General features: G+C 41.2%; 1 protein-coding gene and 1 long non-coding RNA gene across 5 annotated transcripts in view; both read left to right on the top strand.

The window, feature by feature from the left end:
- LOC310686473 overlaps nucleotides 1–26,078 on the top strand; it is a 209,427-nt gene that overhangs the window by 32,703 nt on the left and 150,646 nt on the right. The window lies entirely within an intron of this gene.
- The window catches only part of GABRA2 (gamma-aminobutyric acid type A receptor subunit alpha2), a 73,757-nt gene that overhangs the window by 10,865 nt on the left and 36,814 nt on the right, over nucleotides 1–26,078 (top strand). For all 4 annotated transcript variants that reach the window (XM_083460052.1, XM_083460049.1, XM_083460051.1 and 1 more), the window contains one exon: nucleotides 20,420–20,487. In XM_083460052.1, the coding sequence (XP_083316178.1) occupies nucleotides 20,420–20,487 (68 nt within the window). The remainder of the gene's footprint in view (nucleotides 1–20,419; nucleotides 20,488–26,078) is intronic.

The raw sequence follows: 26,078 nt of genomic DNA, 5'->3' as shown, positions 1-26,078 counted from the left end.
ATCTTGCTTCTGCAGTATGAAGAAGAAAAATAGGACTCAGCTATACAGCTGCAAATAAAACGTTTTAAATGTGTTGTAAAGTGCAATATACAAACGTGACACTAGATGGTGGCAGTGAGCCACGCCAACTTCAATGTATTTTTCAAAACGTTTTTTTTTAAAAAGCATTTTCACAGCGGGTTGTTTTTTTAAAAAAATATATGTGCGTAGATTCCACCACAATTAATTGGTTCAGGTGTAAGCTAAAATGCTCATGACAGCCAGTAAACTAGAATTCACTGTTGAAAAGCCAGTGTGCTTTTGAAAGCAACTTAGGTGTTTTTTAAACCTTTGCCTGCATGACCTATGGGTTAGGAAAGCATGCTTTGCCTCTGTGTTGTATTGCATTATACACAAATTACTAGGTGTCACTATGAGATGGAAACATGAATGTGAAATGTCTCCCAACTGTTAAAATGCATCTTTTGATAATGTATGCCAGGGTAGCCAACATAGGAACCTCAGGATGTTTCAGGACTACATTTACAATCATTCCAGATTGTTGGCCATGGTGGCTGGGGCTGATTGGAGCCCAGTAACATCTAGAGGGGACCTCATTGATGGTCCCCTATCTATGGCCCTATGCCGTAAATTCTATCTTTGAGTAGGCAATAGGATTCTTTGAAAAAATGGCATTAGCTGTGTTTTGCTGATTTATTTTCTCCCTAATCATGACCCTTTAGAAGAGAAGTCCAATAACTTTCCCAAACAGTAGACCATCATCTTTTCCTTACTATATGTATACATTCCTCTTATTCCTTGCTGCTGTTTGTCTTCAGAGACAAATTTGTCTCTGGCAGATGAGAGGTGATCACATGTTGAAGCAAACAGATGAAAATGTCAAACTGGAAAGTTTAGAGAATCTGTATAATAAGTTCTGAATATACATTTTCATTTTTGCCATTGACTATTTTTTTATGAAGGCGCCTCAGTCTCCAAGCAGCTGTGTAAGATACAATGGCTGAACTGTTGGGTTGCTCTACAACACACTGACTATGCAATAACCTGTTTATAACAATAGGCAAGGCATTTTGGAACTAAATTACTAAATAGTCTAATTATTTCTAATTATAGGATTCTGAGAATTGCCATCTTGTTCTGTGTTTTGCTCATGTTCTTTAATGCATGACTTATTTTATTTTTTAATCAGCTAATAGAGAGAAGACATTCTTGTTTTTTACACTTGCTCAAAATCCACCAAAGCCAGTTTTGTGAAACTGGTTGATTATATGTAATTCCTCCAATATTTATCTGGCGAAAAACAAAGGATTAGATGTGTTCAAGCGTAGGACATATCTGTCCATTGCTAACAGTTAAAAGAACACTCTACATTCAGAGACGGTGTACTTCAGAGTACTTGATGCTTTGGGCATGCAAAATGGAATGGCAATTTCCGTCATGCTCTCTTGTGAGCTTCCTATGGGCATTCGGGACAATTTGTGTCACAGTTCTAGGCTCTTGGTGTGGTCAGAAAAAGGCATTTTAGTTCCAGAAATCCTGGTATGAAGTAATTTGTTGCAAGCATGCTGCTGTACATGAGGCCTTCCCTGTACAATACATGGTTAGTGCTGGTGCTGTCAGCTTTGACGATGCTAAACATTTTGAAATGAATTTGGTGTCCAAGCTGATATCAATGTTCGTATAGATCCACCTGAGGAATCCAAAGCTAACATTCCAAGTTAAGGAAGACATAGTGAGAAAGAAGTTGGCTGTACAAAGGTCCTCACATTTAAATTAACAAAAAGATGTGTGTAAAGTTTAGCATTGCAAGCCTACATGTTGTTTTAGTCAAATCCGTGCCGCTGAAGCTGATGGGTGAATTCAGAAGTTATTTTCCTGAATTGTCATACTTTTTAGTTTTACAATATTTTAGAACTAACAAATGAAGCCAGCTTTAAAAGCAATGGTATCTTCCACTCTTACACATTTATTTATTTGCCTAAAATATGATCAAAATACTTTTGCTCTTGTTGAAGCACTGAAATAAGATCACTCACCGATTTATGAGTTGCGGTGTACTGATCAATACAATATCCAGTTCCTAAATAGACATATTAAAATTGCCCTGTCCATAGGACATAGGGTTTTCTTAAGTGAGGTTTTCCAGAATAGGATCTGCAAGCTTTCTAAAGATGGGATTAGTCTGTATACACTGATCTAATGTTGTGCTCATGCTGACCTCTAGTGACAGGAAATCCTTCATGTGAATGGCTATGATAAGACAAGTGTGGGCTTCTTTTATTACAGCCACAGTTAGCTAGGCGTGACACATCTCTACAACAAGTCCGGCAATATTTACTAACCTGTGAATACTATTTCTTCAGTAGGAAAAAAAAAATTAAATTCTATTCTTGTCACTATCGTTCACTTTCAAGATGGAATCAGTCTCAATAAAAGCAATAGAGCTGTGATTCTTTGTACATTTAACTGATGGCCTACTGAACATAATGGGATTTACTTCTGAGACAACATGCATAGGATTGCATTGCTAATGTACCATAAGACAATAACATACCCTCCAACATTTCTCTGATGAAAATAAGGATGTCCTAAGGAAAAGAGGGACGCGGGTGGCGCTGTGGGTTAAACCACAGAGCCTAGGACTTGCTGATCAGAAGGTCGGCGGTTCGAATCCTCGTGACGGGATGAGCTCCCGTTGCTCGGTCCCTGCTCCTGCCAACCTAGCAGTTCGAAAGCACCTCAAAGTGCAAGTTGATAAATAGGTACCGCTCCGGCGGGAAGGTAAACGGCGTTTCCATGCGCTGCTCTGGTTCACCAGAAGTGGCTTAGTCATGCTGGCCACATGACCCGGAAGCTGTCTGCGGTCAAACGCCGGCTCCCTCGGCCAGTAAAGCAAGATGAGCGCCGCAACCCCAGAGTCGGCCACGACTGGACTTAATGGTCAGGGGTCCCTTTACCTTTACCTTTAAGGAAAAGTGGCACATTCCAGGATCAACTCAGAAACCAGGATAGCTTCTGTAAATCTGTGACTGGCCCTTGAAAATAGGGACACTTGGAGGGTCTAAAATAAGTATCCGAAAAAAGTTCAAAACATCACTGACAGGCACAGAAAGCTGTAATGAAAGCTCAGCAGGAAGTAAAGAAACAACATTCTGTCATACAAGCCAAAATCTCAACAAAATTGTAGAGTGCTATGTTATCAAAGGAGGGGTCATCTGGGCGTCTTGGAGCAAACTGCCATATATAATACCACTTGGTTATCTATGCTTAGAGGCAATGGCTTTACAATGTCTAAAGCAGAGGTCTTTCCCATCAACTGCTATGTGACCTCCTTGAATTTGCGGCCTTTCATGTTAAAATACATATGTTCTACCTTATACATAACTGGAGAAGTCCCCTAGTTCAAACGAATAGGTCTGTTGCCATCAAAAGTAGTACCTAATGGATGTTCCTTGATTCACGTTACTCCATCCTGGTTAAACTCTGTTAATGTGCCTATGCTATTTCTCAAACTTCAGTATGGCAGTATTGCATACTGAGCATTAGGCAAATATGTTTTCAGCCATCCCACTTCATATTTAAGGAGCTAATATTTTTATTTCATGGCCAAATTGAACAGGGGCCAAGTAGCCACCATAAATCCTTGAATGAGAAATCTGTATAAAATGGAAGCTAGTTAGCCACAAACACACCAAGAAGAAACACATTTCAATTTCTCATCTTTTTGGGGGGAGATATAAAATTGCAGTTCTGAAGGATTATAACACTCTGCATCTTGTGGATGAGATAGGCACACTGACATTCCAAAGAGGATATTTATTTTGGATCTAAACCCTGATCCCAAACATATTTATCGTAGTTCCAGTGTCTTGCTTCCTGCTATGTTTAAGCAGACTTCTTTGTACATCTGTGGTACATGTACATCACAGCAATATGCTGTCCTTGAAACCTTGTAGGTAAATGTCTTAGAAAAAGACTGCCATACCTTTCAACAAGCTTCAACTGCATGATTCTCCTTGTTAACTTTTGAACATTAGTTCTATGTGAAGTGAACATGGAAGTCACCAGCAGTGTACCACCCTTCCCTGACTCCCACAGAGCCCCATGCCACACTGAAATTTGGCTTAAAAGAATTATTATCTTGTAGCCAATAGAATAGCTTGTGCCTTGCCCTGCGGTGCCAACACCAGTCTCTCCAGTTTGCAAATGGACATGGAAAGGTTGGCAACCCCTGATTTAACAATATTTTGCATATGAAGCTTTTCATTATCCTTGTTTTCCTCACCATTTCAAATTATCTGATCTATTTACTGTGGTGCTTGCAAATTGCTACATACACAGCCACACTTACAAATTTGCCAGATGGGCATTGCACATAGTGAACTGATTCAGAAGTAAATTTGGGAGGGGGAATCTGTTTTAAGGATTGGACTGTTGCACCTGTACAGTTTTGAGAACATATTTTGAGCGACATTTTTCACTACTTGTAGGCAGAATTAGTGAAGTATGCCCATGGAGATCATATGACAATGTCAGAACAATGTCAAAGGAACTTAAATAGTACTTGGGGATTTGAAAAGAAAAATAACTAAAATGGTATGGGAAGTGGAAGCGTCTGCAAAAGCCTGGAGAATCCTTTGTTAGGGTTTTACCAGCCGTTGCAATTTTTGGTCGGACACAATTCTTTGTAAGACTTCCATGAAGCTGTAGTTGTGTGATGTTCATCCAGATGTTAGTTTGCCACCATCCATACCTTATTAGACGAAAACGCGGTACTCTTCAGCCATAAAGGTAAAGGGACCCTTGACCATTAGGTCCAGTCGTGGCTGACTCTGGGTTGCGGCACTCAACTCGCTTTATTGGCCGAGGGAGCCAGCGTACAGCTTCCGGGTCATGTGGGCAGCATGACTAAGCCGCTTCTGGCGAACCAGAGCAGTGCATGGAAACGCCGTTTACTTTCCCGCCGGAGTGGTACCTATTTATCTACTTGCACTTTGACATGCTTTTGAACTGCTAGGTTGGCAGGAGCAGGGACCGAGCAACGGGAGCTCACCCCGTTGTGGGGATTCAAACCGCTGACCTTCTGATCGGCAAGCCCTAGGCTCTGTGGTTTAACCCACGACGCCACCTGTGTCCCACTCTTCAGCCATACAAAGATAGTATTTGTTCTTGCCTCCAAATGTGTGAAGTATATGCTGCACCTTTTAACCAAGAGATGCAGATACAAACGTCAGGCCTTTATTTGTGAGGATGAGCATCAAGAATATAAATGGATACAATCTGGCAACAAAGGCTTATACTTCATTACTGATTTATCTTCCACTTGAAAGAGAAGAAGGAGTCAGTCCAAATGTTAGCATTTGCTGGGCTATCAATAGTGTGTAAACTAATTGGAAATAAGCTTTTGAGATGCACAGAATACTCTGTGTACTCAAGCAGAGGCAGAAATATCTCATCTAAGCCTGAAGTCTCTTTTTTTAAAAGGCTAGCTTTTGATATTGTTTGAAGGCACAGTGTTTCCATGCTTCCAGTGACAGGAGATCAGTAGAAAATTTATGATTGGTTGAGAAGTTAAACAACAAGACCATGCAAGGATAAGCAGGTTCAAATATCATTATTACAGATGATGTTTCCGATTTTAATCCAAACTTTGGGTAAATATTGATTTCCTGGGTAGGACAACTTGCACCACAAATACCTACTTTGATTTTTTAATATAATTTTTCAAATCTGCACATCAGCAAGTAGACTTTTCTAGCATCATTTTGCAACAAAAACAGGATAATTTATTAATATAGATATTTCATTTTCATAGTTTAGGGAAGCTTTTAATGTTTAACAGACCATTGTATTTTAATATTTTGTTGGAAGCCGCCCAGAGTGGGCGGGATATAAATATTATTATTATTGTTGTTGTTGTTGTTGTAATTTGAAATATATTTGGGCATCCATTTCTCAAAATGTTCTTTCCAGAAGGGCCATTGATTGCTTTTCTTCATTTTTTAAAAAGAGCATTTTTGGGTTATGTATTTTAACACCCACTTTCTTTGTTCAGTGAATTCTGTGGAATATATGTGTGATTTCAAGAACAGTTTTCCAGTGTACAAAATGTTAGGAAGGGAAGTATAATATGGGATACAGTTTATGTTAAAGTATCTATATTAAAGTATGGAAGACTTTGAATCTTATTCAGAGGGAAGTATTTCCAATCAGGTCATTCATAACATTTTAGTAATCGTAAATATTTTTTGTTTCTCAAGACATAGATGTTTCACATGTTTCAAAACATCAGTAATATCCCACTGATTTTTATCAGATACAGCAGAATATATGCTACTCTTGAAAGGCAGATTTTTTTCCTAAGGAGAGACAAAAAGCTGAGAGGCAAAAGTGGGACAGAACTGCACTTCTGTGGAAAGAGGTTTTTCAAAGACATCAAATCCAACTGTGTCCAGATTGCATAACAGATTGTTAAAGCAATGAAACACTACTGCAGTAAGGCGTTCTGCATTTAGAGTGTAATTTGGGAGAACTCCCCCAACCCTTAATTGTAAAAAACCTTTAAACTATGCTTTGATATAGTAATTCCCATTCAGAAAGACTCCTCTTTCTGAAATTTTACAGTCTTTTAAAATGATATTTAAAACATGACAATTATGAAACAGACAGATTTCACATGTGCCCTTTAAAGCACTTATGAGACTTCCTTCTGTTATAAATGTAATTTAAAATGTATATGTTTCAGGTTTTTAAATTGATGTGCATGGAGGAAGGACAGTTTATAATCACATTTTAAACACCAGATGCATTATCCCTAAAAGCACTTCTTCTATCCACCATCCTTCCAACAGACTTTCACACATTTAGGAAAAACTTTTTCCCATGTTAATTTTTGTCTCCATAGAGAAGTTTCTCTTGGTCACTATTGCAATGCACAGCTCCCAATTTTACCCAATTTTCCCACCTTTTCCATGCTCACTGGCATTTATGGTATGGCCATTTACTTCCACTGTCTGCCACTGTCAGTAGAACTGACAACATTGGAGAAAAGGCTTGTCAGTATAATTTATATAGAAGTTCATGTGTCCCTATGTATCAAAAGTGTATAAGCACACCGTGTTACTACACTTAGTAGTATTTTCATTTTATAAAAAAACAAAACAAAACACTGGTCAGTGAAATTAATATAGCTTTCCATAATTCTTAAAGCTATAGGATAGACCAGAGAGAGGGCACTGGGTGAAATGTACATGGCTTTCTATGAAATTGTTGTTGTTGTTTAGTCATTTAGTCATGTCTGACTCTTCGTGACCCCATGGACCAGAGCACGCCAGGCACTCCTGTCTTCCACTGCCTCCCACAGTTTGGTCAAATTCATGCTGGTAGCTTTGAGAACACTGTCCAACCATCTCATCCTCTGTCGTCCCCTTCTCCTTGTGCCCTCCATCTTTCCCAACATCAGGGTCTTTTCCAGGGAGTCTTCTCTTCTCATGAGGTGGCCAAAGTATTGGAGCCTCAGCTTCAGGATCTGTCCTTCCAGTGAGCACTCAGGGCTGATTTCCTTCAGAATGGATAGGTTTGATCTTCTTGCAGTCCATGGGACTCTCAAAAGTCTCTTCCAGCACCATAATTCAAAAGCATTGATTCTTCAGCGATCAGCCTTCTTATCAGACCTAAATAAGGGATAGTGAAGGAAACGGTAGAACAGGCTGGTGGGAGTTTCAGACTGTTGTCAATCATTATGGGATTAAATCCATTACTAGTTGCAAGACGGCATGGGCTAATATCCAGGCAGGCAAGCAGTGAAACATATTTTCTCACACTTGCTGTGAAATATGAAACAAACCATAATTTGTGAAAACTGATGCTCTGCATTAACTGCAATGGTTGTCAATGCCTGTGTGATCATTAAAACTCTTGGAAATCTGTGTTATTTTAGTTTAGTTTAAGTGTATGTTAAAAGGCGTGGGGTGTGGAATCTTCCTCATCTGTTTCTCTATTTCTTACATCACCCTTTGAAATTAGAACTCTCCATTTCCTAGTGCAGCATGGAAAGTGTCTGCCATCTTTTGTAAAATAGGGACTGAATCTTTTCCCTAAGATTTGCTTAAGTTCTTGTTCCTACTAAACAACTTACTGGACTTAATCACAGGCAAAGGGTGGGCACAGTTGTAAATCTATTGCATTTAATTTTCTAGTAGCGTAGCAAAACAATTTGGGTAGTATTCAGAAAGCAACCATTTTCCTTCACAGTGAATATATTCAACATAGTAAAGGAAACAGTGTACCAGGCACAACAATCCTATTTCTGGAGAGGGGGGAGGAGAAATTTCTACGGAGGAGGCTACAAGATTCACAGGAAGTATCAAAGACTATTCCTGGTCATATGTTACCATTATTTAAAGCTCAGGTGTTGTGTTTATTTATTTATTTTTAAAAAACGAATTATAATAATTCTAGCAATAAATGCAACAAGAGTCACTCCATTTTAAAGCAAATATATTTGTGTTTTGGGTATGCATACATAAGGTAAAGGTAAAGGGACCCCAACCATCAGGTCCAGTCGTGGCCGACTCTGGGGTTGCGTCACTCATCTCGCTTTATTGGCCGAGGGAGCCGGAGTACAGCTTCCGGGTCATGTGGCCAGCATGACTAAGCCGCTTCTGGTGAAACCAGAGCAGCGTACGGAAATGCCGTTTACCTTCCCGCCAGAGCGGTACCTATTTATCTACTTGCACTTCTACGTGCTTTCGAACTGCTAGGTGGGCAGGAGCAGGGACTGAGCAACAGGAGCTCACCCCGTCACGGAGATTCGAACCGCCAACCTTCTCATCGGCAAGCCCTAGACTCTGTGGTTTAACCCACAGCGCCACCCGCATTATTGTTTTTTTACAATAGCCATTCAATGTGCAACACCAGCGTGATCAATATAGATCTCCCTGCCTAATAATCACACGTGATTTGAAACATCTATTTCCCCTGCTAAATGGTGCTTTTACGCATACAGTACAACGCTGTTTATTTAAATAATTGTGGAGTACTGAGGAGCAGAGATGTATACCTGGCATGCTGCCTCCTCCTTCCCTTTGTACTTTCCTCCTTTGTTCTCTTTGTTTATTTCTTGATTTGCCTCTTTCCTCTCTGTATCTTTTAACCTTGTTCCCTCATATTTCTTGTCATGTTAGTTTACTCTCATCTCTAATTCCTTGCCACTTGCACTCACCGTGAGTGAAATTAAATCGAGCAAGTGCAACTGTGTCATTGGCCTTTAAGTCTGGTTGGTAGGGGCTTGTGTTCGGTAGGAACATAGTTGGGTGCCAGCAGACAGGGCTAGAATTAGTGGTGCCTGTAAGCTGATTCGCAAAGGCATGCCCATCACCTGATATCTTGTCATGCCCTTGAACTCTTTCCGTCGGAAAGTACTGTTTTGTGGTGTTACGAAAGCTCCACCAGTGAGGGAAGTTTTCATACATCATCATCACTGTGGGTTAAACCACAGAGCCTAGGACTTGCCAATCAGAAGGTTGGCAGTTCGAATCCCAGCGACGGGGCGAGCTCCCATTGCTTGGTCCCTGCTCCTGCCAACCTAGCAGTTTGAAAGCACGTCAAAGTGCAAGTAGATAAATAGGTACCGCTCCAGTGGGAAGGTAAACGGCATTTCCGTGTGCTGCTCTGGTTCACCAGAAGTGGCTTAGTCATGCTGGCCACATGACCCGGAAGCTGTACGCCAGCTCCCTCGGCCAATAAAGCGAGATAAGCGCCGCAACCCCAGAGACAGTCGCAACTGGACCTAGTGGTCAGGGGTTCCTTTACTTTAGACTTGATTTACTAATCACCTTCTAAACAACATAAAATACTGTATTTTTTGCTCTATAAGACTCACTTTTTCCCTCCTAAAAAGTAAGGGGAAATGTGTGTGCATCTTATGGAGTGAATGCAGGCTGCGCAGCTATCCCAGAAGTCAGAACAGCAAGAGGGACTGCTGCTTTCACTGCACAGCGATCCCTCTTGCTGTTCTGGCTTCTGAGATTCAGAATATTTTTTTTCTTGTTTTCCTCCTCCAAAAACTAGGTGCGTCTTGTGGTCTGGTGCATCTTATGGAGCAAAAAATAAGGTAATTAAAAACAGTTCAACACACAAAAGCAACAAATACCTTGAAAGCAAGATTAAGTCCCTCACAAGTTCACACTTGTGGCAAAGTCCCATTTACCCAGCTAGGAAAGGCTGATGGAACAAAAAAGAAGAGGTCTTCAGCTGTTTATAGAAAGTGAAGATAACGGGCACCTGCCATACCTTGACAGGAATGCCATTATACAGATACATGCATGTCATCATTTGATAGCCAGGTCATCAAGTAAAGAATGCATGAACTTGCCGTCTGAGGTAGCTGGTTGATGCAGGCTGTTTCAGGAGGCAGATATTGAATTATTTATTATTTTTAAAATAGTCTCCCAGCAGTGATGTCTTCCTTGAGTCTGCTACGACTACATCACTACTCAGATAGTGTTCCAGATGTTCCATTTTAAATTTCTTTTTTTTTAAACCATGAACAGCACACACAGTGCTACACAGCAGGTGGTGAGTCGCAGAATCAAGACTGCTTCATGGATACTAGAGTGGCTGGGGAAACCCAGCCAGATGGGCGGGGTATAAATAATAAATTATTATTATTATTACTAAGCTTCCAATCCATGAAGCCTGATGGCTCACTCTTACCTCACCATCACTCCCCTGTCCTGTTGGAGGCTGCAGTGCAGGCAGAAGGTGGAAATAAGTGTTAATACCATGAGTGTTAATACGATAGGGCCGCTCTCTCCTGCAGCACCACTGACCGATGAACCTGCAGATCAATACGAAGGCTGCCAAACTCCTTTGACTTGTATGTTGAACAAACAGAATGGGGTAGCACATCAGGAAGAGGCATTGCCCAGAGGCAGACCACATGCTTTGTATGCAGAAGGTCTCAGGTCCAATTCCTGGCAACCGTGGTTAAGGCTGAAAGGAAAACTTGCCTGAAACCTTCTTGCAGAGCCAGCACCATGCTGGAAAGACATACACAGCTAGATGGGCAGTTGGTCTGACTTCGTTTAGAATCATAGAATCATAAAATTGTAAAATTGGGAAGGGACCACGAGGGTCATCTAGTCCAACCCCCTGCAAGGTAGGAATATTTTACCCATTGTGGGCATTGAACCCACAACCCTGAGATTAAGAGTTTCATGTTCTACTCACTGAGCTATTGAGGCAGCTTCCTATGTTCCTTCAAGAACTCCCTTTGGGGTAGCCATTTGAGCCACATCACCCAGTGTGGTATTGTGGTTAAGAGCGGTGGACTTGTAATCTGGTGAACCGGGTTCGCTTCCCCGCTCCCCCACATGCAGCTGCTGGGTGACCTTGGGCTAGTTACACTTCTTCAAAGTCTCCCAGCCCCACTCACCTCACAGAGTGTTTGTTGTGGGGGAGGAAGGGAAAAGGAGAATGTTAGCCGCTTTGAGACTCCTTCGGGTAGTGATAAAGCGGGATATCAAATCCAAACTCTTCTTCTTCTTCACCCCCAAAGCAGGTGCAGATTGGCATAAAAAATTACATGTGCTTTTTTTTTTTAAAGAAACAATGACTACAGATATTGTGAACTTTGGATGAAGGATAGTATATAAATTGAATAAAAAACAACAAATTTATTTCATAAAATTTATATACCACTTGATTGTGAAAAAACTCAAATTGGTTAATAAATATGAACTCACCATAGTGGGAGAAGACTTGTATGCCTGCTGTCCAAGCACTAACTACGGATGGCTAATTTCAAAGCCCCTGATCTCCTTTCTGATGGTTCTTTACCTTTAAACTGGACAGTCCTTTAAAGAGAGGAGTGTCTTCTATAAAGTAGGGCACATGTCCACCCTGACTCCCTCTGACATGTGTTGCTGTTGCCTTTACCTGCAGACTCTCCTTGCTCCCACCCAGGGTGGGGTTTAGGTTTGATGAGGCCCTAAGCTACCTACTGAAGGTAATGGGGCCCTTTCTATGTCCAGTTGTCCTTTGTCAACAACAAATTGTCACTTTTTTTGTGTTGAATATATGCTATATGGTAATTTATGGACCTCATAGGTATCTAAAGCCATTTGCACATAACAAGTACAGTGGTACCTTGGGTTAAGTACTTAATTCGTTCTGGAGGTCTGTACTTAACCTGAAACTGTTCTTAACCTGAAACACCACTTTAGCTAATGGGGCCTCCTGCTGCTGCCATGCCGCCAAAGCCTGATTTCTGTTCTTATCCTGAAGCAAAGTTCTTAACCTGAAGCACTATTTCTGGGTTAGCGGAGTGTGTAACCTGAAGCCTATGTAACCTGACGTGTATGTAACCCGAGGTACCACTGTAGTAGCCTACAAAACACAAAATACTGTTGCTGTATGTAGGTTTTATTTTATTTGTTTTTTATATTATATTTTGGAAATGTACATCCAGGTTTTTTTCCTTTAAACTTTTTGGGAGGCACCCAAGAGAGTGGGGCCCTAAGTTATAGCTTGTTTAGCTTATACGTAAATCCGGCACTGCTCCCACCAGCACTCCAGTATACCTGAAGGAGCGTCTCCACCTCCATCGTTCTACCCGGACACTGAGGTCCAGCACCGAGGGCCTTCTGGCGGTTCCCTTATTGCAAGAAGTGGAATTACAGGGAACCAGGCAGAGGGCCTTCTTGGTAGTGGCACCCGCCCTGTGGAACGCCCTCCCACCAGATGTCAAAGAGAACAACAACTACCAGACTTTTAGAAGACATTTGAAGGCAGCCCTGTTTAGGGAAGCTTTTAATGTTTGATGTATCATAGTATTTTAATATTCTTTTGGAAGCCGCCCAGAGTGGCTGGGGAAACCCAGCCAGATGGGCGGGGTATAAATAATAATATATTATTATTATTATTATTATTATTATTATTATTATTATTATTATTATATGTTTCTAGTTGTGCTGCTTGCCATGGCAAGTGTGTGATAGTAGTTAGAGTGTTGCACCAGGACCTTGAAGACCTGGGTTCAGTTCCCCACATGAAGCCGACAGGGTGCCCTTGGGCCAGTCATTATTGTTGGGATACTGCCGGGGAGACGGGGGCATCAGGCAGGCCCCCAGCTGGCTCCAGCCACCGGCCGGCAGCCGGGCGATCACCGGTCTCCCTTGGAACAGCATCAATCAGCGACACGAGCCTCAGATACGTTTAGAAGCTGTGCACGCTCTACCAGCAGGGTGAATAAATCTTCTCACAACGGAAGTGGCGGACAGAGCCATGTGTAAGCATTCTCTACAACATTTTATGCAGCATAGGAACAACGGAAAAAAACATGTCTGCTTCCCTTCGTGTCCAGCTAAACAGCTAAAAGCTGTGGTGTAGTGGTTAAGAGTGGTAGTCTCATAATCTGGTGAACCAGGTTCGCTTCTGCGCTCCTCCACATGCAGCTGCTGGATGACCTTGGGCTAGTCATACTTCTCTGAAGTCTCTCAGCCTCACTCACCTCACAGAGTGTTTGTTGTGGGGGAGGAAGGGAAAGGAGAATGTTAGCCGCTTTGAGACTCCTTCGGGTAGTGATAAAGCAGGATATCAAATCCAAACTCTTCTTCTTCAATATACAGATGGACATTCCCAGCAGACTGCTGGAATGTAAACAGGCATGTGATACACAACAGTTCTGCCTGTTCCCTTTTAAGGTGGAATGGAACTATATCCTAACAATTATCTCCTGGCCTAACCTATCACACAAGAGGTTTTTTGAGGGTAAAATGAAGATGGGGAGAACCACGTATGCTTCCTGGAACAATCCCCCCCCCAAAAAAACCCCCCACCACCCAACTGATATTACTTAGATAAGAAGTGAAACAGTGCGTTTGTTTCTATAATATAATACTACTTCCCTGCAATTCCAAGAGGTGAGCAGTGGAGTGGTAATCCGCAGCAGTCCGAAAAAGCTGTTCTCCCTGCCTTGCTTATTCGTGCTCTGCTTGGCTTTGCCTGGGAGCCAAGAGGCAAAGGGAGAAAGTTTGATCACCAAGCATTATTTTGAAGCTGCGGTATGAAAAAGAAAACTGGCAACTCTCCCCCTTCCCTCTGTGTTCTTCCCTTCACTCCACCTATTCAACCCTAATTAAAACCAAGCTGTGAATTTAGCACCAGTTCCTCCCTTTGTACTACAAGCTGCAAATTGTACATTTGTTCTTCTTCAAGAGCTCCAGGGACATTGTAAAAAGGGGGGTGGGTTCCATTTTTGCTTCTGGGTTGAACTCTGAAGTGGCTGAAAGGAAATTGACAAACATTTTCACTCCGTGTGAAACATTTGTCACTTTTTGATGATTTTTCATGAGGACAGAAAAAAGGCTATGAACAGAGGCGGAAGTTTTCACAATGCAGCAACCACAATGCTGCCTCTAATATAATGCCAGTTCATAACATGGGCAATGGCTCCTGCCCTTACTCTGAATTAGTAACAAAAACAAAAACCAAGGAAGAATAAGGTAAAGGGTAAAGGGACCCCTGACCATTAGGTCCAGTCGTGGCCGACTCTCGGGTTGTGGCACTCATCTCGCTTTATTGGCCGAGGGAGCCGGCGTACAGCTTCCGGGTCATGTGGCCAGCATGACTAAGCCCCTTCTGGTGAACCAGAGCAGCACACGGAAATGCCGTTTACCTTCCCGCCTGAGCCTATTTATCTACTTGCACTTTGACGTGCTTTCGAACTGCTAGGTTGGCAGGAGCAGGGACCGAGCAATGGGAGCTCGCCCCGTCATTGGGATTCGAACCGCCGACCTTCCGATTGGCAAGTCCTAGGCTCTGTGGTTTAACCCACAGAGTCAATTCATAACATGGGCAATGGTTCCTGCCCTTACTCTGAATTGGTAACATAAACTAAAACCAAGGAAGAATAGATGTTTGAAATAAGATTCATTCCAGAGCCCATGTGCATTTGGTAAGAATTGCTGCTAAAAATGTTCCCCAAGGACAGCTTTGCTTTGAAACGTTTTGGGCCTGACATAAATATCATTTCAAACACCTGGAATTCCTTCCCTCTCCTTCCTCCCCTCCCTTTTTGCCTGTGTTCCAGTTTTGTGATTGGTTCTCTTACTCTGAATTGGCACCATTATGTAGCTAAATCTGATTGGTTATTTGGTTACTATGTGTGCTTAGCCAAGAATGATCTTTGTGACTTGTGTGGATTGAGACAAACTATGACCCCAAGTTCAGAAGTAATGCTAAACCACACCATGACTTAGCTCTGGGTAGCATGGTAACAGAACAACTGGGAAAGAAGCAAAGTGCCACAATTATTATTGTGAGTACTCTCATGCTCACACATTCACAGTTTGGCTTAGCATTATAGGTTAACTGGACAATTACCATAAGTTGGTGGCCACAGCCTTTTTGGTGGTGGCCTCTAAGCTTTGAAACCCCATCTTCTCAATACTGTGTGGCATGTGTGGGAGTGCGCCCTTTTTAAACAGGCACATAATATCTTCATTTATGGTCAGAGTTTGAATGATAAGTTTTAATGCTAGGTTATGGTTTTATTATGTTCTTGTATTGTATTTTTTCCCCATTTGTTGTTATTTTTAATTGTTCCCTACTTTAAAAATAATTTTGCTTGAAAATGATATATAAATAGCCCAAATAAATATAATAAATAAGTCTGTCGATCACTAGATCTGAGTGGCTGTATGGCAATGTTGTGATGTTTCTATACTGGCTTTGCGATCCGTATCAGGTAGCAAGAAAGAAGGAGATGCTGTTTCCTAGGCAACCCAATTTAGTTTCTATTGACTTTTTACCTAGTGAACACCTGAAATTAATCTCTAGCTTTGCTAACATAATGAATACTATGTTAATCTTTACTTACCTTTGTTCTCTGCCTCTCAAGGGATCTCTGTGTTCCGATTAGTGCTATAGGCAGATCTTTAAAATGGCAGAATCAGCCTTTTGTGTTTGTTTGTTCTAGTAGCCCTTCGTGCAACCTGTAAATCTGTTCATCACCCAGCAGAGGCTAATCTAATTAGGTCTGCACAACAACTGCTGGAATCCATTTTAAGAATGTTTCAGTTTGCAGAGTTGTGGCTTTCACATCATGCCATCTTTTTATTCATCCTTCTTGTTAGACTAACATGTAGGAAAATGAACAGTTTTGGAAAATGCAAAAGCTAGTTGACTATGTTGGGACTTTTTGTAAGGTGCTAATAAAGGTATTGTCCTATTGTAGATTTTGGCATTTTTCTATGGACCAGCAACATTTCCCTCCCTTCCTCCCTCTGAACAGTGTTAGCCTCATAGGAAAAAGTGCATGAACAAAGAGAGAGAAGTGTACAAAGGAACATATTGGGAGTTAATGTAGATTTCTTGAGAACAGTTTTATTATTGCTTGGAAAATGTTTGGGGATGTTCTGTTTTGAGTGACCTGCATCTGCAAGGGAAGGGAAGGCTTCAGTGGCAACCTGGACAGCTCTGTGCACCAGAGGTTAAATCATCATCATCATCATTTTAATTGTATGCCGGGTATATAAATGGAAGGCTTCACAAACAAACAAACAAGCATGTTCCTTGTATTTTAAAGACTTGGTCTTCTGGTATATACAACCCATGGGATGGGTATCCTTTGAATCCAATTCCCCCCAATTCTTTAAAGTCAGGGATGAGAACCCTGTTGGATTCCAGCTTCCATCAGTCTCACCAGCCAGCATGACCAATGGCCAGAGATTATGAGAATTGTGGTCAACAACATCTGAAAGGCCACAGGTTCCCCATCTCTGCTTTAAAAAGAGAGACAATCATGAATCCATTGCTATTCAGTAATCATTGAGGGACAAACTATCTAGCCCAGGCTTCTTCAACCTCAGCCCTCCAGATGTTTTTGAGACTACAATTCCCATAATCCCTGACCACTAGTCCTGCTAGCTAGGGATCATGGGAGTTGTAGGCCAAAAACATCTGGAGGTCTGAGGTTGAGGAAGCCTGGGCTAGATAGACTGCCCCTAAATGATCTAGCCTTGTCCCCCACCACCATGGACTTCAAAAGTATAGGCAGTATTATTATTTTTACATCATATCTGTGTTATTTTTGAATTTGTTGATTTCTTTATGTGGAACATTTATGTATCTAAGGTATCTAGAACCTGTGGCTAAGGTAGAGGCTCAGTTACAATTGAAGAACAGGGAACCTTATTGCTCCAAGTCAAATCAGACCTAAAGACTAATTGATCCTCATTTGGCTCCTCATCAAGGTACTAGAGGGCTTATTTGTAATGTATAATTAGTGTCTTATTTTGGGAGATGTGGTTGGATGCATTTTATCTGTTTTTACTGGCTCATAAAACACATGGAAAGACAGAACTTCCTACTGTGAATTTTCTTTACTGGTTCATGTTCAGATTTCATTTTACAGTGGAGTAAATGTTGAATTATTCCATTCTCTTTTATGGTTTGGCTTAATATTACTGTTCTAGTATGACGGCGATAAAATTAAATCTGCTTGCTTTACTTCCTTTCTCTTGCATCCAGTTGTTAGGTAAAGGTAAAGGACCCCTGGACAGTTAAGTCCAGTCAAAGGCGACTATGGGGTTGCGGCGCTCATCTCGCTTTCAGGCTGAGGGAGCTGGCATTTGTCCACAGACAGCTTTCTGGGTCATGTGGGTCATAAACTGCTTCTGGCACAACGTAAATTGGATGGAATCCAGAGCACACAGAAATGCCGTTTACCTTCCCACCAAAGCAGTACCTATTTATCTACTTGCACTGGCGTGCTTTCAAACTGCTAGGTTGGCAGGAGCTGGGACAGAGCAACGGGAGCTCACTCCGTTGCGGGGATTCGAACCACCACCTTCCGATCGGCAAGCCCAAGAGGCTAGTGGCTTAGACCACAGCGCCTCCCGCGTCCCTATCCAGTTGTTAAGCAGTACTGTGAACTGTGCCTACAGGAGAAGACAGATTTCACAGTCTCTTGTGCTCCATTCTTCCCTCCCGCCCTTTATTGCCATTTTCATACATTTCCTAACACTTTGTATAGCTGCTAGTGTAGAACGTTTTCTCTGTGCTAATGAACTATCATAGATGATACAAATACTCTTCATTTCCAGTATATATTTATGGCTCCCATATGATAAGTGCAAATATATTGGCATCTTTGGGAAAGGAATTAATCAGTTATTTGTGTACAAAGATAAGAAAACTGTGGCATGCTTTAAAGAAACATCTATGCATGCCTGTTTCCAACAAGGATATTTTTGTCCCCTTCTATGGGCAGGTAGAGGAGAAGGGAATTGCTCTATAGTTGTTGCCTAGGTATAACGTCATTTTATCTTACCATTTAGATTAGCTGCTTCCTAAACTTAGGGACTGGGATTCTCCTTTCACTACAGAAAACTTCATTCTTGTGTGCAGTTTAGATTGCTTCAACTCAAAAGAATGACTCCAAACTGAAAAAGGTTTAGATAAAGGCAATTGATGCCAGAATGTCCCGCTTTTCCTTAAGACATCCCTATTTTCAACAGACAAGTATTGGGGGGTATGGTAGGAGAAATGTTCGTGAGGATGGAGTTGTCCTCCCCACAAGCCATCTGAAGGCAGCCCTGTATAGGGATTTTTTTTTTAAAAAAAGTTTAATGTTTTATTATGTTTTCATATATATTGGAAGCCGCCCAGAGTGGCTGGGGCAACACACAAGCAGATGGGTGGGGTATAAATAGTAAAATTATTGTTGTTATTATTGCTGTATTATTGTTATTGTCATTGCTATTATTGAATAGAACTTCCCTATTTTCATCGGAGAAGTGTTGGAGGGTATGCTGAGTGAAAATAAACAACAAAGGCAGAAAAAAGGGAGGATAAAGAAAAAGTAAAAGCTCAAAAAATGAATGGAACCAAGAATCCCAACTAGAATGGTCAATGTGACTTGTCAGTGCTAGCTAAGTCTTATCATCAGTTTCACCAAGCTACATGTAAAATGATGAGTTGCTTTTCTCTGTGTATCTACCTCATAGCAACATCTCTTTCTGCAATTGAAATCTTACCTTCTCACTAACATAAATATTTATCTTACATTACATTTTAATAAAATGTAGGGTTCCCATTTTATTTTATTGTTTCAAATATTTGAGGAAGCATAAACAGGTATTTTAAAAGCCAACATTCACATCTTGATTAGTGGATCTGTGTAGGCATGAATTCTGCTTCTTCGGCAGAGCCTCACCAGCTGCCTATGGATGCATAAACAGAGCTTCCCCCTCAATAGAAGGAAATAGAACAGTTCATTTTTGAAGGAGCTAAGTGTGCAAAGGAGTGCATGAATATCTGGAGGAAGAGGAAGGGGGGGGGAGCTCAGTCTGTAAACATGTAAAAAGCTGTGGTTTAGATAGAGTAATTGTATTGCAGTATGATGCAAAGTGTACGTGATGGATCTCTTCTATCTCCACTGTTGGAGTCAATGTGTCTCTGAATGCCAGCATCTGGGAATCACAACTGCTTTTACACGCAGTCCTGCATGCGGACAACCACAGGCGTCTTATTTGCCATAGCGAGAACAGGACACCGGACTGGACAGGCCTTTGACCTAATGCATTTATGTTATGTCCAAAATCCAAAAAAGTGTGTGATGCTTAAATAGCCATTAATGAGGAAAATTAGCTTGTAAGTTTTCTTGCTTGAATTAAACTAATAATAATAATAATAATAATAATAATAATAATAATAATAATAATAATAATTACAGTGCCCTAACTAGACTTGAAAATTATTTTGGTGTTGGTTAAAATGGGAAATATGTTAATCTAAACTGGAGCATCTGAGAGTGAGAAAAAGTCTGGAATTTTTCAACTGTACCCTGAAAGGGAGGAAACATGCTCACTTTACCTTTCTGCCATATTTGGTCTCTTGTTGATTTTCCTAAATTTTACTTTAGAAGTAAGGCTCCATCTCCTACTGTTCCAGGCATCTGCTTATAGTAAATAGATATTCTGAATCTCAACTAGAGACTCAGCTAGAACCCAAAATAATTATATAAAATATTGTGATTTCTACAACATTTTAAGAAGGCGATCCCTAGATATCTCACATTCTGAGTTAAGAGATACAGAACAACATGAATGCAGTCTACCTATCTATTGGCCTTTGGGGTAATTTGCTTTTCAATGTATTTATGCAAATATGATATTTCAAGGCTGTTAGTTTCTTGCAACAAGAAGTCCAGAATTTTAACTGGGTCCAATTTTAGGGTTGGTTTCTACAGTGACCACTAAGTTACTCACGTCTGTATTTAATAATAATAATAATAAAATGCTTGTTTATTGTTGCATTTATTGAAGAAAATACACCATAGGACCTTTCTCAGCATACTTGTAAAAAAGGAGAAACCTACATCCTCACACTTGTTCTTATTTTCTTATGCCAGACAGTACAACTGAAGTCTTCACAAACATATATGTGACCAGCTTTGGACCAGTTTCAGATACAGACATGGTGAGTCCCCCAAAGCGAAATAAATTTTGGCATGAAATTATTTTGTTAAAAATATATACCCCCAGCCATTTTACAGAAATTTCACAAGGAACCAGTATGCTAAATTGTATTACTGTATTATCTTGATGATGGCCAGGAACGTCCAAGGCATGGCTATGAAATCTGAGTATCAGAGATGCACTCCAGACTTCAGGACCAGTTGCCATGCCATATCAAACAAAGCTCCATGAAGATGAGGAACTTTGCTTGGCCAACCTCATTTTCAGTTGTAGCCACTGTGGTATAAAGTGAATGGGTCTACAGATGGACTATCTGGTGGGGATGTTGGAGAGAACGGGTGTGCTGGAATTTATCAGCCAGTGTTGTTGACTTCAGGCTTCTAGTTTTATGAAAATGAGAATCAGCCACTGAGCATGGCAGCTTCCCGTTCCAATAATAGACTGGCTGTAACTTCCATCACTGGCAATATATATTGTGTACTGTGTACTGTGTACTGGCAATATATATTGGTAAGCTGCTGAGGAACATTTAGTGAGATCTCTCAGCCTCCAAGAATGAACCATTTGGGGACACCATTCTCTAAATGCATATATTAAAATTGGGGCTAGAACACAAGCGGTCTGATTCTAATAACAAAGATAACATAGCTTAGCTATAAAGGGTGTTTACGGGCATATGAGGCTTATGTGCTTGAAGAGGTGAATTCATTGATTGTGGGAGGGGAAGAGGAAAAAAATACCGTTTCTGAAAGAGTCACTCAAAAGAAGATTAGTAATGACATTTTGACTTTTCAGGAAGCACATGGTACACAAATGTGTGACACACACATGGTGTGTTACCGATTCATTTCCGTACAGGAAAAACTAAGCAACCATTTTTACCACGTCGGGGTGAGATATCAGTCCAGGTAAAGGTCCAAGATATCAAACTAGCACTTGCACATTTGTTTCCAGTAGTAATTACTCTTTCAACCTTGGAGAGCAAAACTCAAGCCTGACCCAGTGTCAGACTCACAGAATCCAATTACAGCAGCATTTTCTGTCAGGCACGGCTGAAGACTGAAGACCCTGCAGGCAGCTTAGGACATGCCTTTTAAGAAATCTACAATCTGGCAGTTTGAGAAGGTTGCCATCCTGGAGTTCATGAGACTTTGAGCTCTTCTCATAAGGATCACATGGAAGCTGATCTTAATATCCTGCGGTGTCAAAGAAATAATCAAATGTTCTGCTAGTGAAAACCATGGGCAGCAGGCAGTGTACTTGATCAACGCAAGAAGAGGCCATTATGGGCAAGAATAAAATATTTGGAGTTGTAACTAACAGCTTATTTTGAAGGGCTTTAATGTGAAGTCAGAATGCTTCTCTTGGTGGGATGAAGAGTGTGACAGTTTTACCAAGGAAGGGTAGTTGATATGCAGTGAGAGCCAGTGTGGTGTAGTGGTTAAGAGCGGTAGTCACGTAATCTGGGAAACCGGGTTCGTGTCTCCGCTCCTCCACATGCAGCTGCTGGGTGACCTTGGGCCAGTCACACTTCTGTGAAGTCTCTCAGCCCCACTCACCTCACAGAGTGTTTGTTGTGGGGGAGGAAGGGAAAGGAGAATGTTAGCCGCTTTGAGACTCCTGAAGGGGAGTGAAAGGCGGGATATCAAATCCAAACTCTTCTTCTTCTTCTTCTTCAAAGTAGCTTACCAGGATCAGAATAAAAAACAAGAAATGGCCTCATTAATTTGTTGACTAGGAAGCTTCATTAAATGATGACATTTGCTTTTCAACCAGGAAATACATACTTCTACCATCTACCGAAAAGTAATTAATCATTCTAGTCTGTAGACCAAAGTTAGAAACACCACAGATCCATGCATAATTGCTATAGAGAAGTATGCAATACAAATATAATACAGTAGTAAGCAACTGCAAGAGCCCCTAAAAACTACTACGCTGATGACATGTTGTTATGAATTTCCTTATTAGAAACCTCAGCAATAAATAAGAATAAATAGACTGTTGAGATTCATAGTTTTACTGAAGCAGCTGTTTGATAGAAGGTAGTGAGATCAGGGCATTGGCTCCCTTAATCACAGTGCTCCCTTTGTTAAATAAAAAATACAAACAACTCAACTTAGCCAATGTTACATCTAATGCAACTCTTGTCACCAGTTGTCGCTGAATTTGTCACATGTTTTGATTTCAGTCAAAACGGGTTCTTCACTAACATGAACGCAGATTATTGATATTAGTATCATGTTGAGCTCCTTTTCATTACACCAGTGCTGCTCGTTTCGCCTGACAAGTGTTAAACGATATGCCATTTGAATTTGTCCAGGGCATTTCTCATTAGTGGAAGAGCTCTTGTTACACTTCTTAAATCCCTGCTGAAGTAACATACACTTCAAGAAGACAACTGGCTATAGAGCATATGTGGTTTATGCATAATGATTAAGGATAGCAGTTAGTCAAGTGAAGAGCAAAATTGTATCCATATGACACAAAGCGTTACATCTTACTTTAGCAGACGCATTATTTTATTGATATTGGTCACTGTGGGCCTGATTCGCCGTTGCGGCACATGTTAAGTGTGAAACACATGTTTTTTTTAAAAAAATCTAGTAAGGTGGGTGGAGAATTCACTTGGCAGCATTTCGCACTTGCTTTGCTTGGGTGTAAATGAGAACATAAGACACACAGCAATGGATAACAGAATCCTAGTTAGCATTTACAGAAATGATTGTTCTCCAGAGAGCACTTATGGAAATGAAAATCTGTGCCTCAAAATGACAGCCACAGTCATTAGCTGTAGGTCTCAGTAGTCAGCTATATAAAAGTGGTTAAAGTGTTTACTAATGCCAAGGGCTGACATTAACTCTAAAACGTGAAAGTTACTTTCCACTTTTTAAAAATAAAAACGTTGGCAATGTTGAACAGCCAGCTTCCAGATAATTCTGTGCAGGGACAAGCCTGAAATAATATACCCCATACTTTAAAAGGGAAATGAATGAGAGATCTTCTGAGCAGGATTGCTTTTGGTGTGCAATGACACAGAAATACTGTGTTCAGCTTCTCAGTATAGTTGGGAAAATAAACATTTCTTTGGAAAGGAGATACAATTAGGTTTCCTAGGCAGTTTTAATTTTTGCTTCTTTTTATTTTTTAAAGGAAGTTTTTTAAAAACAAAACAAAAACAAAACCTCTTCTTTTTATAGCATAAGATTATTATTTTGGCATTGTCTTTCCTTGGTTTTCTGACTATCCATTGTTCAGAGCCACCTCATATGCATTTAGTGGTGGAAACACAAGATTGAAACCCCTACTCACAAAGCATCTGTGTTGGCTTCAGTCAAGTCACTATCTGTCAGCCAAACTGGAATCAGAGAATTGTAGAGTCGGGAAGGGGTCACTAGGGTCATCTTACCCAACCCCCTGCAAGGCAGGAATCTTTCACCCAATATGGTGCTTGAACCCATGACGCTGAGATTAAAGAGTCTCATTCTCTACCAGTTGAGCTATCTACCTCAGAGGTTGTTGCTGAACACCACTTTAATGAAGTGTGAGCCTAATACATAAATAGAAGCAGAAACACAGGTAAGCTACCGATGAAGCTATGATAAACAAGGCCATGTTTCCCCTTATTTTAATTACTGCTATTATGGGATGTAATCCACCGAGAGCAGTCAAGTACAACATTCCTTGTTTTCCTAGAGTGGACATGCAAAGGAATGTTTGGTCCAGCCCAGGGGTCGGCAAGGTTTAGCTCGCCTGGGCTGGTTCACTCCAGTGGAGATCCCTCTGTGGGCCAGATTGTGTGCCCGTGATTTCTGGCCTCTGCGCAGATGCGATTTCCGGCACTGCAGAAGTCAGTCCCTGCGCCACGCTGTGCCGGTTTGGCGCAGTGCGAGGGGAATCGCTGAGCGGGCGGCTCAGTTTGGGGGCGGTTTGTGGGCCGGTTAAACAATCCCCGTGGCCGCTTGTGGCCCATGGGCCTTAGGTTGCCTACCCATGGTCCAGCCAGTCGAAACTGTTCCTCTTGACCTGGAGCATCCTTCCTTGCATGTGACTAGTGGGTGGGCTTGACCTTTCCAGACCTGATAAAAGGCCAAGGCATGCTACCACTCTCTCCCCTTTTCCCTCTTCTTTTCGTCCTGCGAACCTCCACCCAAGCGGTCCCTCAGGCCATCTCCTTTATGGGGTAAACCTGTTTTTATACGTTTGTAACTTGAAGCCTTAAGCCTGCCTGATCGTGAGCAAACTTTCTTTTTATTGCTTATGAATAAGACTGTGGTGTTTTTATTCTTTTAGGAGGGATTCAAGGGGTCTTACCAGGAAAATATTAGAACACATTTCAATCTGGACAAGCCAGATTGAATTGTGTATTGTCTCAAGAAACTTGCATGAGTTTGCAGCTTGCTTTCTGCTGTATAAAGGGGGATGCACTCTGCTAAGTAAAGGAACTTGCTAGCGCAAGTTAGGAAGGGTATTAATAAACATTATATCCTCTCCTGCCACAGCTACAACTGTTTAGAGTTCTGAAGAAAATGCCTATCATTATCATGGGTGGAGGCAGCAGAGAAGTTCAGGGGAAGCTCTCTCCCTACCCCTCCAACCTAGATGTGGCAATTTTTGACTTGGATTGCAACTTGCAACCTTTGTCTATTGAACTCAGTGAGAACCACAGAGAAACTAGCCCATCACCCTCTCTAGTTTTGCCACTTCATCTGTACTTATCCTCCTCTGGATTCTCATTTCTTGAATACAGTAAAATGGGGCAAAGTGATGAAAGAAATCCAGAATCTGGCATGTAGACACATGCTTACTCACATGGTTAAGCTAATCCTAAAGCAATATATGGGACGGGAAAGGAAAATGGAGACAATGAATTGGAGCAAAGGCTTTGGCTTCACCATGTTGCTTCTCTTCCATCCTCCTGTGCAGATTGCATAGGACATGCACAGCTTGTGTTTCCTGACATCTACCACATCAACAGGGGGAGTATGGGTGCTACATGTTTTTCAGAGACAGAAATGAGGTAAAGTAAGTCAGATATTTTTCTGCACTTGTAAAGATGACCGCAAGTGGGATTTGAACTCTACCAAGCTCTTGAAGGCAAAAGAAATAGAATCTTCAAAAGTTACTCTCTCCTGTGGTATCCTCAGTTTTCAATTTTGCCTTCAATAAAGCGGTTCCTTGTTACCTCTCTGAGATTTCATTTATTGGTTCAGGCTTGTAGTTTTATTTTCTTTGTTTCCTCTCTCTGTTTTTGTGTGTTTGTTTTTGTTTGTTTTTGTGCTGCCTCCTGTTTCTGAAAAATAGAATAGAAGAGTAGTGTTTTTCTCCTTCCCTTCCCTTCTGCCAGACATTTTCCTTAGCCCTGAATTCCATTCTCATTTTGTCTCTGTGACCCAATATCGTTCGTTCGTTCTCTGTCTCCATGGCAGGACCAGCTGTCTTTACCTCAGCCTGAAGATCCTTATCTGTGTCTGGGCACTTCATTTCCATATTCCATTTTCTCCAACCCCATTTGTTTTCAGTTACTGCCACACAACGTGGCGAAAGCTCTCAAGAAGTCTTCCATTCCCTGCAAACAGCATCTGTGGGCCT

Source organism: Podarcis liolepis, assembly GCF_965112155.1.
Source record: "Podarcis liolepis genome assembly, chromosome: 9".
Classification (NCBI taxonomy): domain Eukaryota; kingdom Metazoa; phylum Chordata; class Lepidosauria; order Squamata; family Lacertidae; genus Podarcis; species Podarcis liolepis.
Note: the sequence above shows the minus strand (reverse complement) of the source record. Positions and strands in the feature narration are given on the sequence as shown.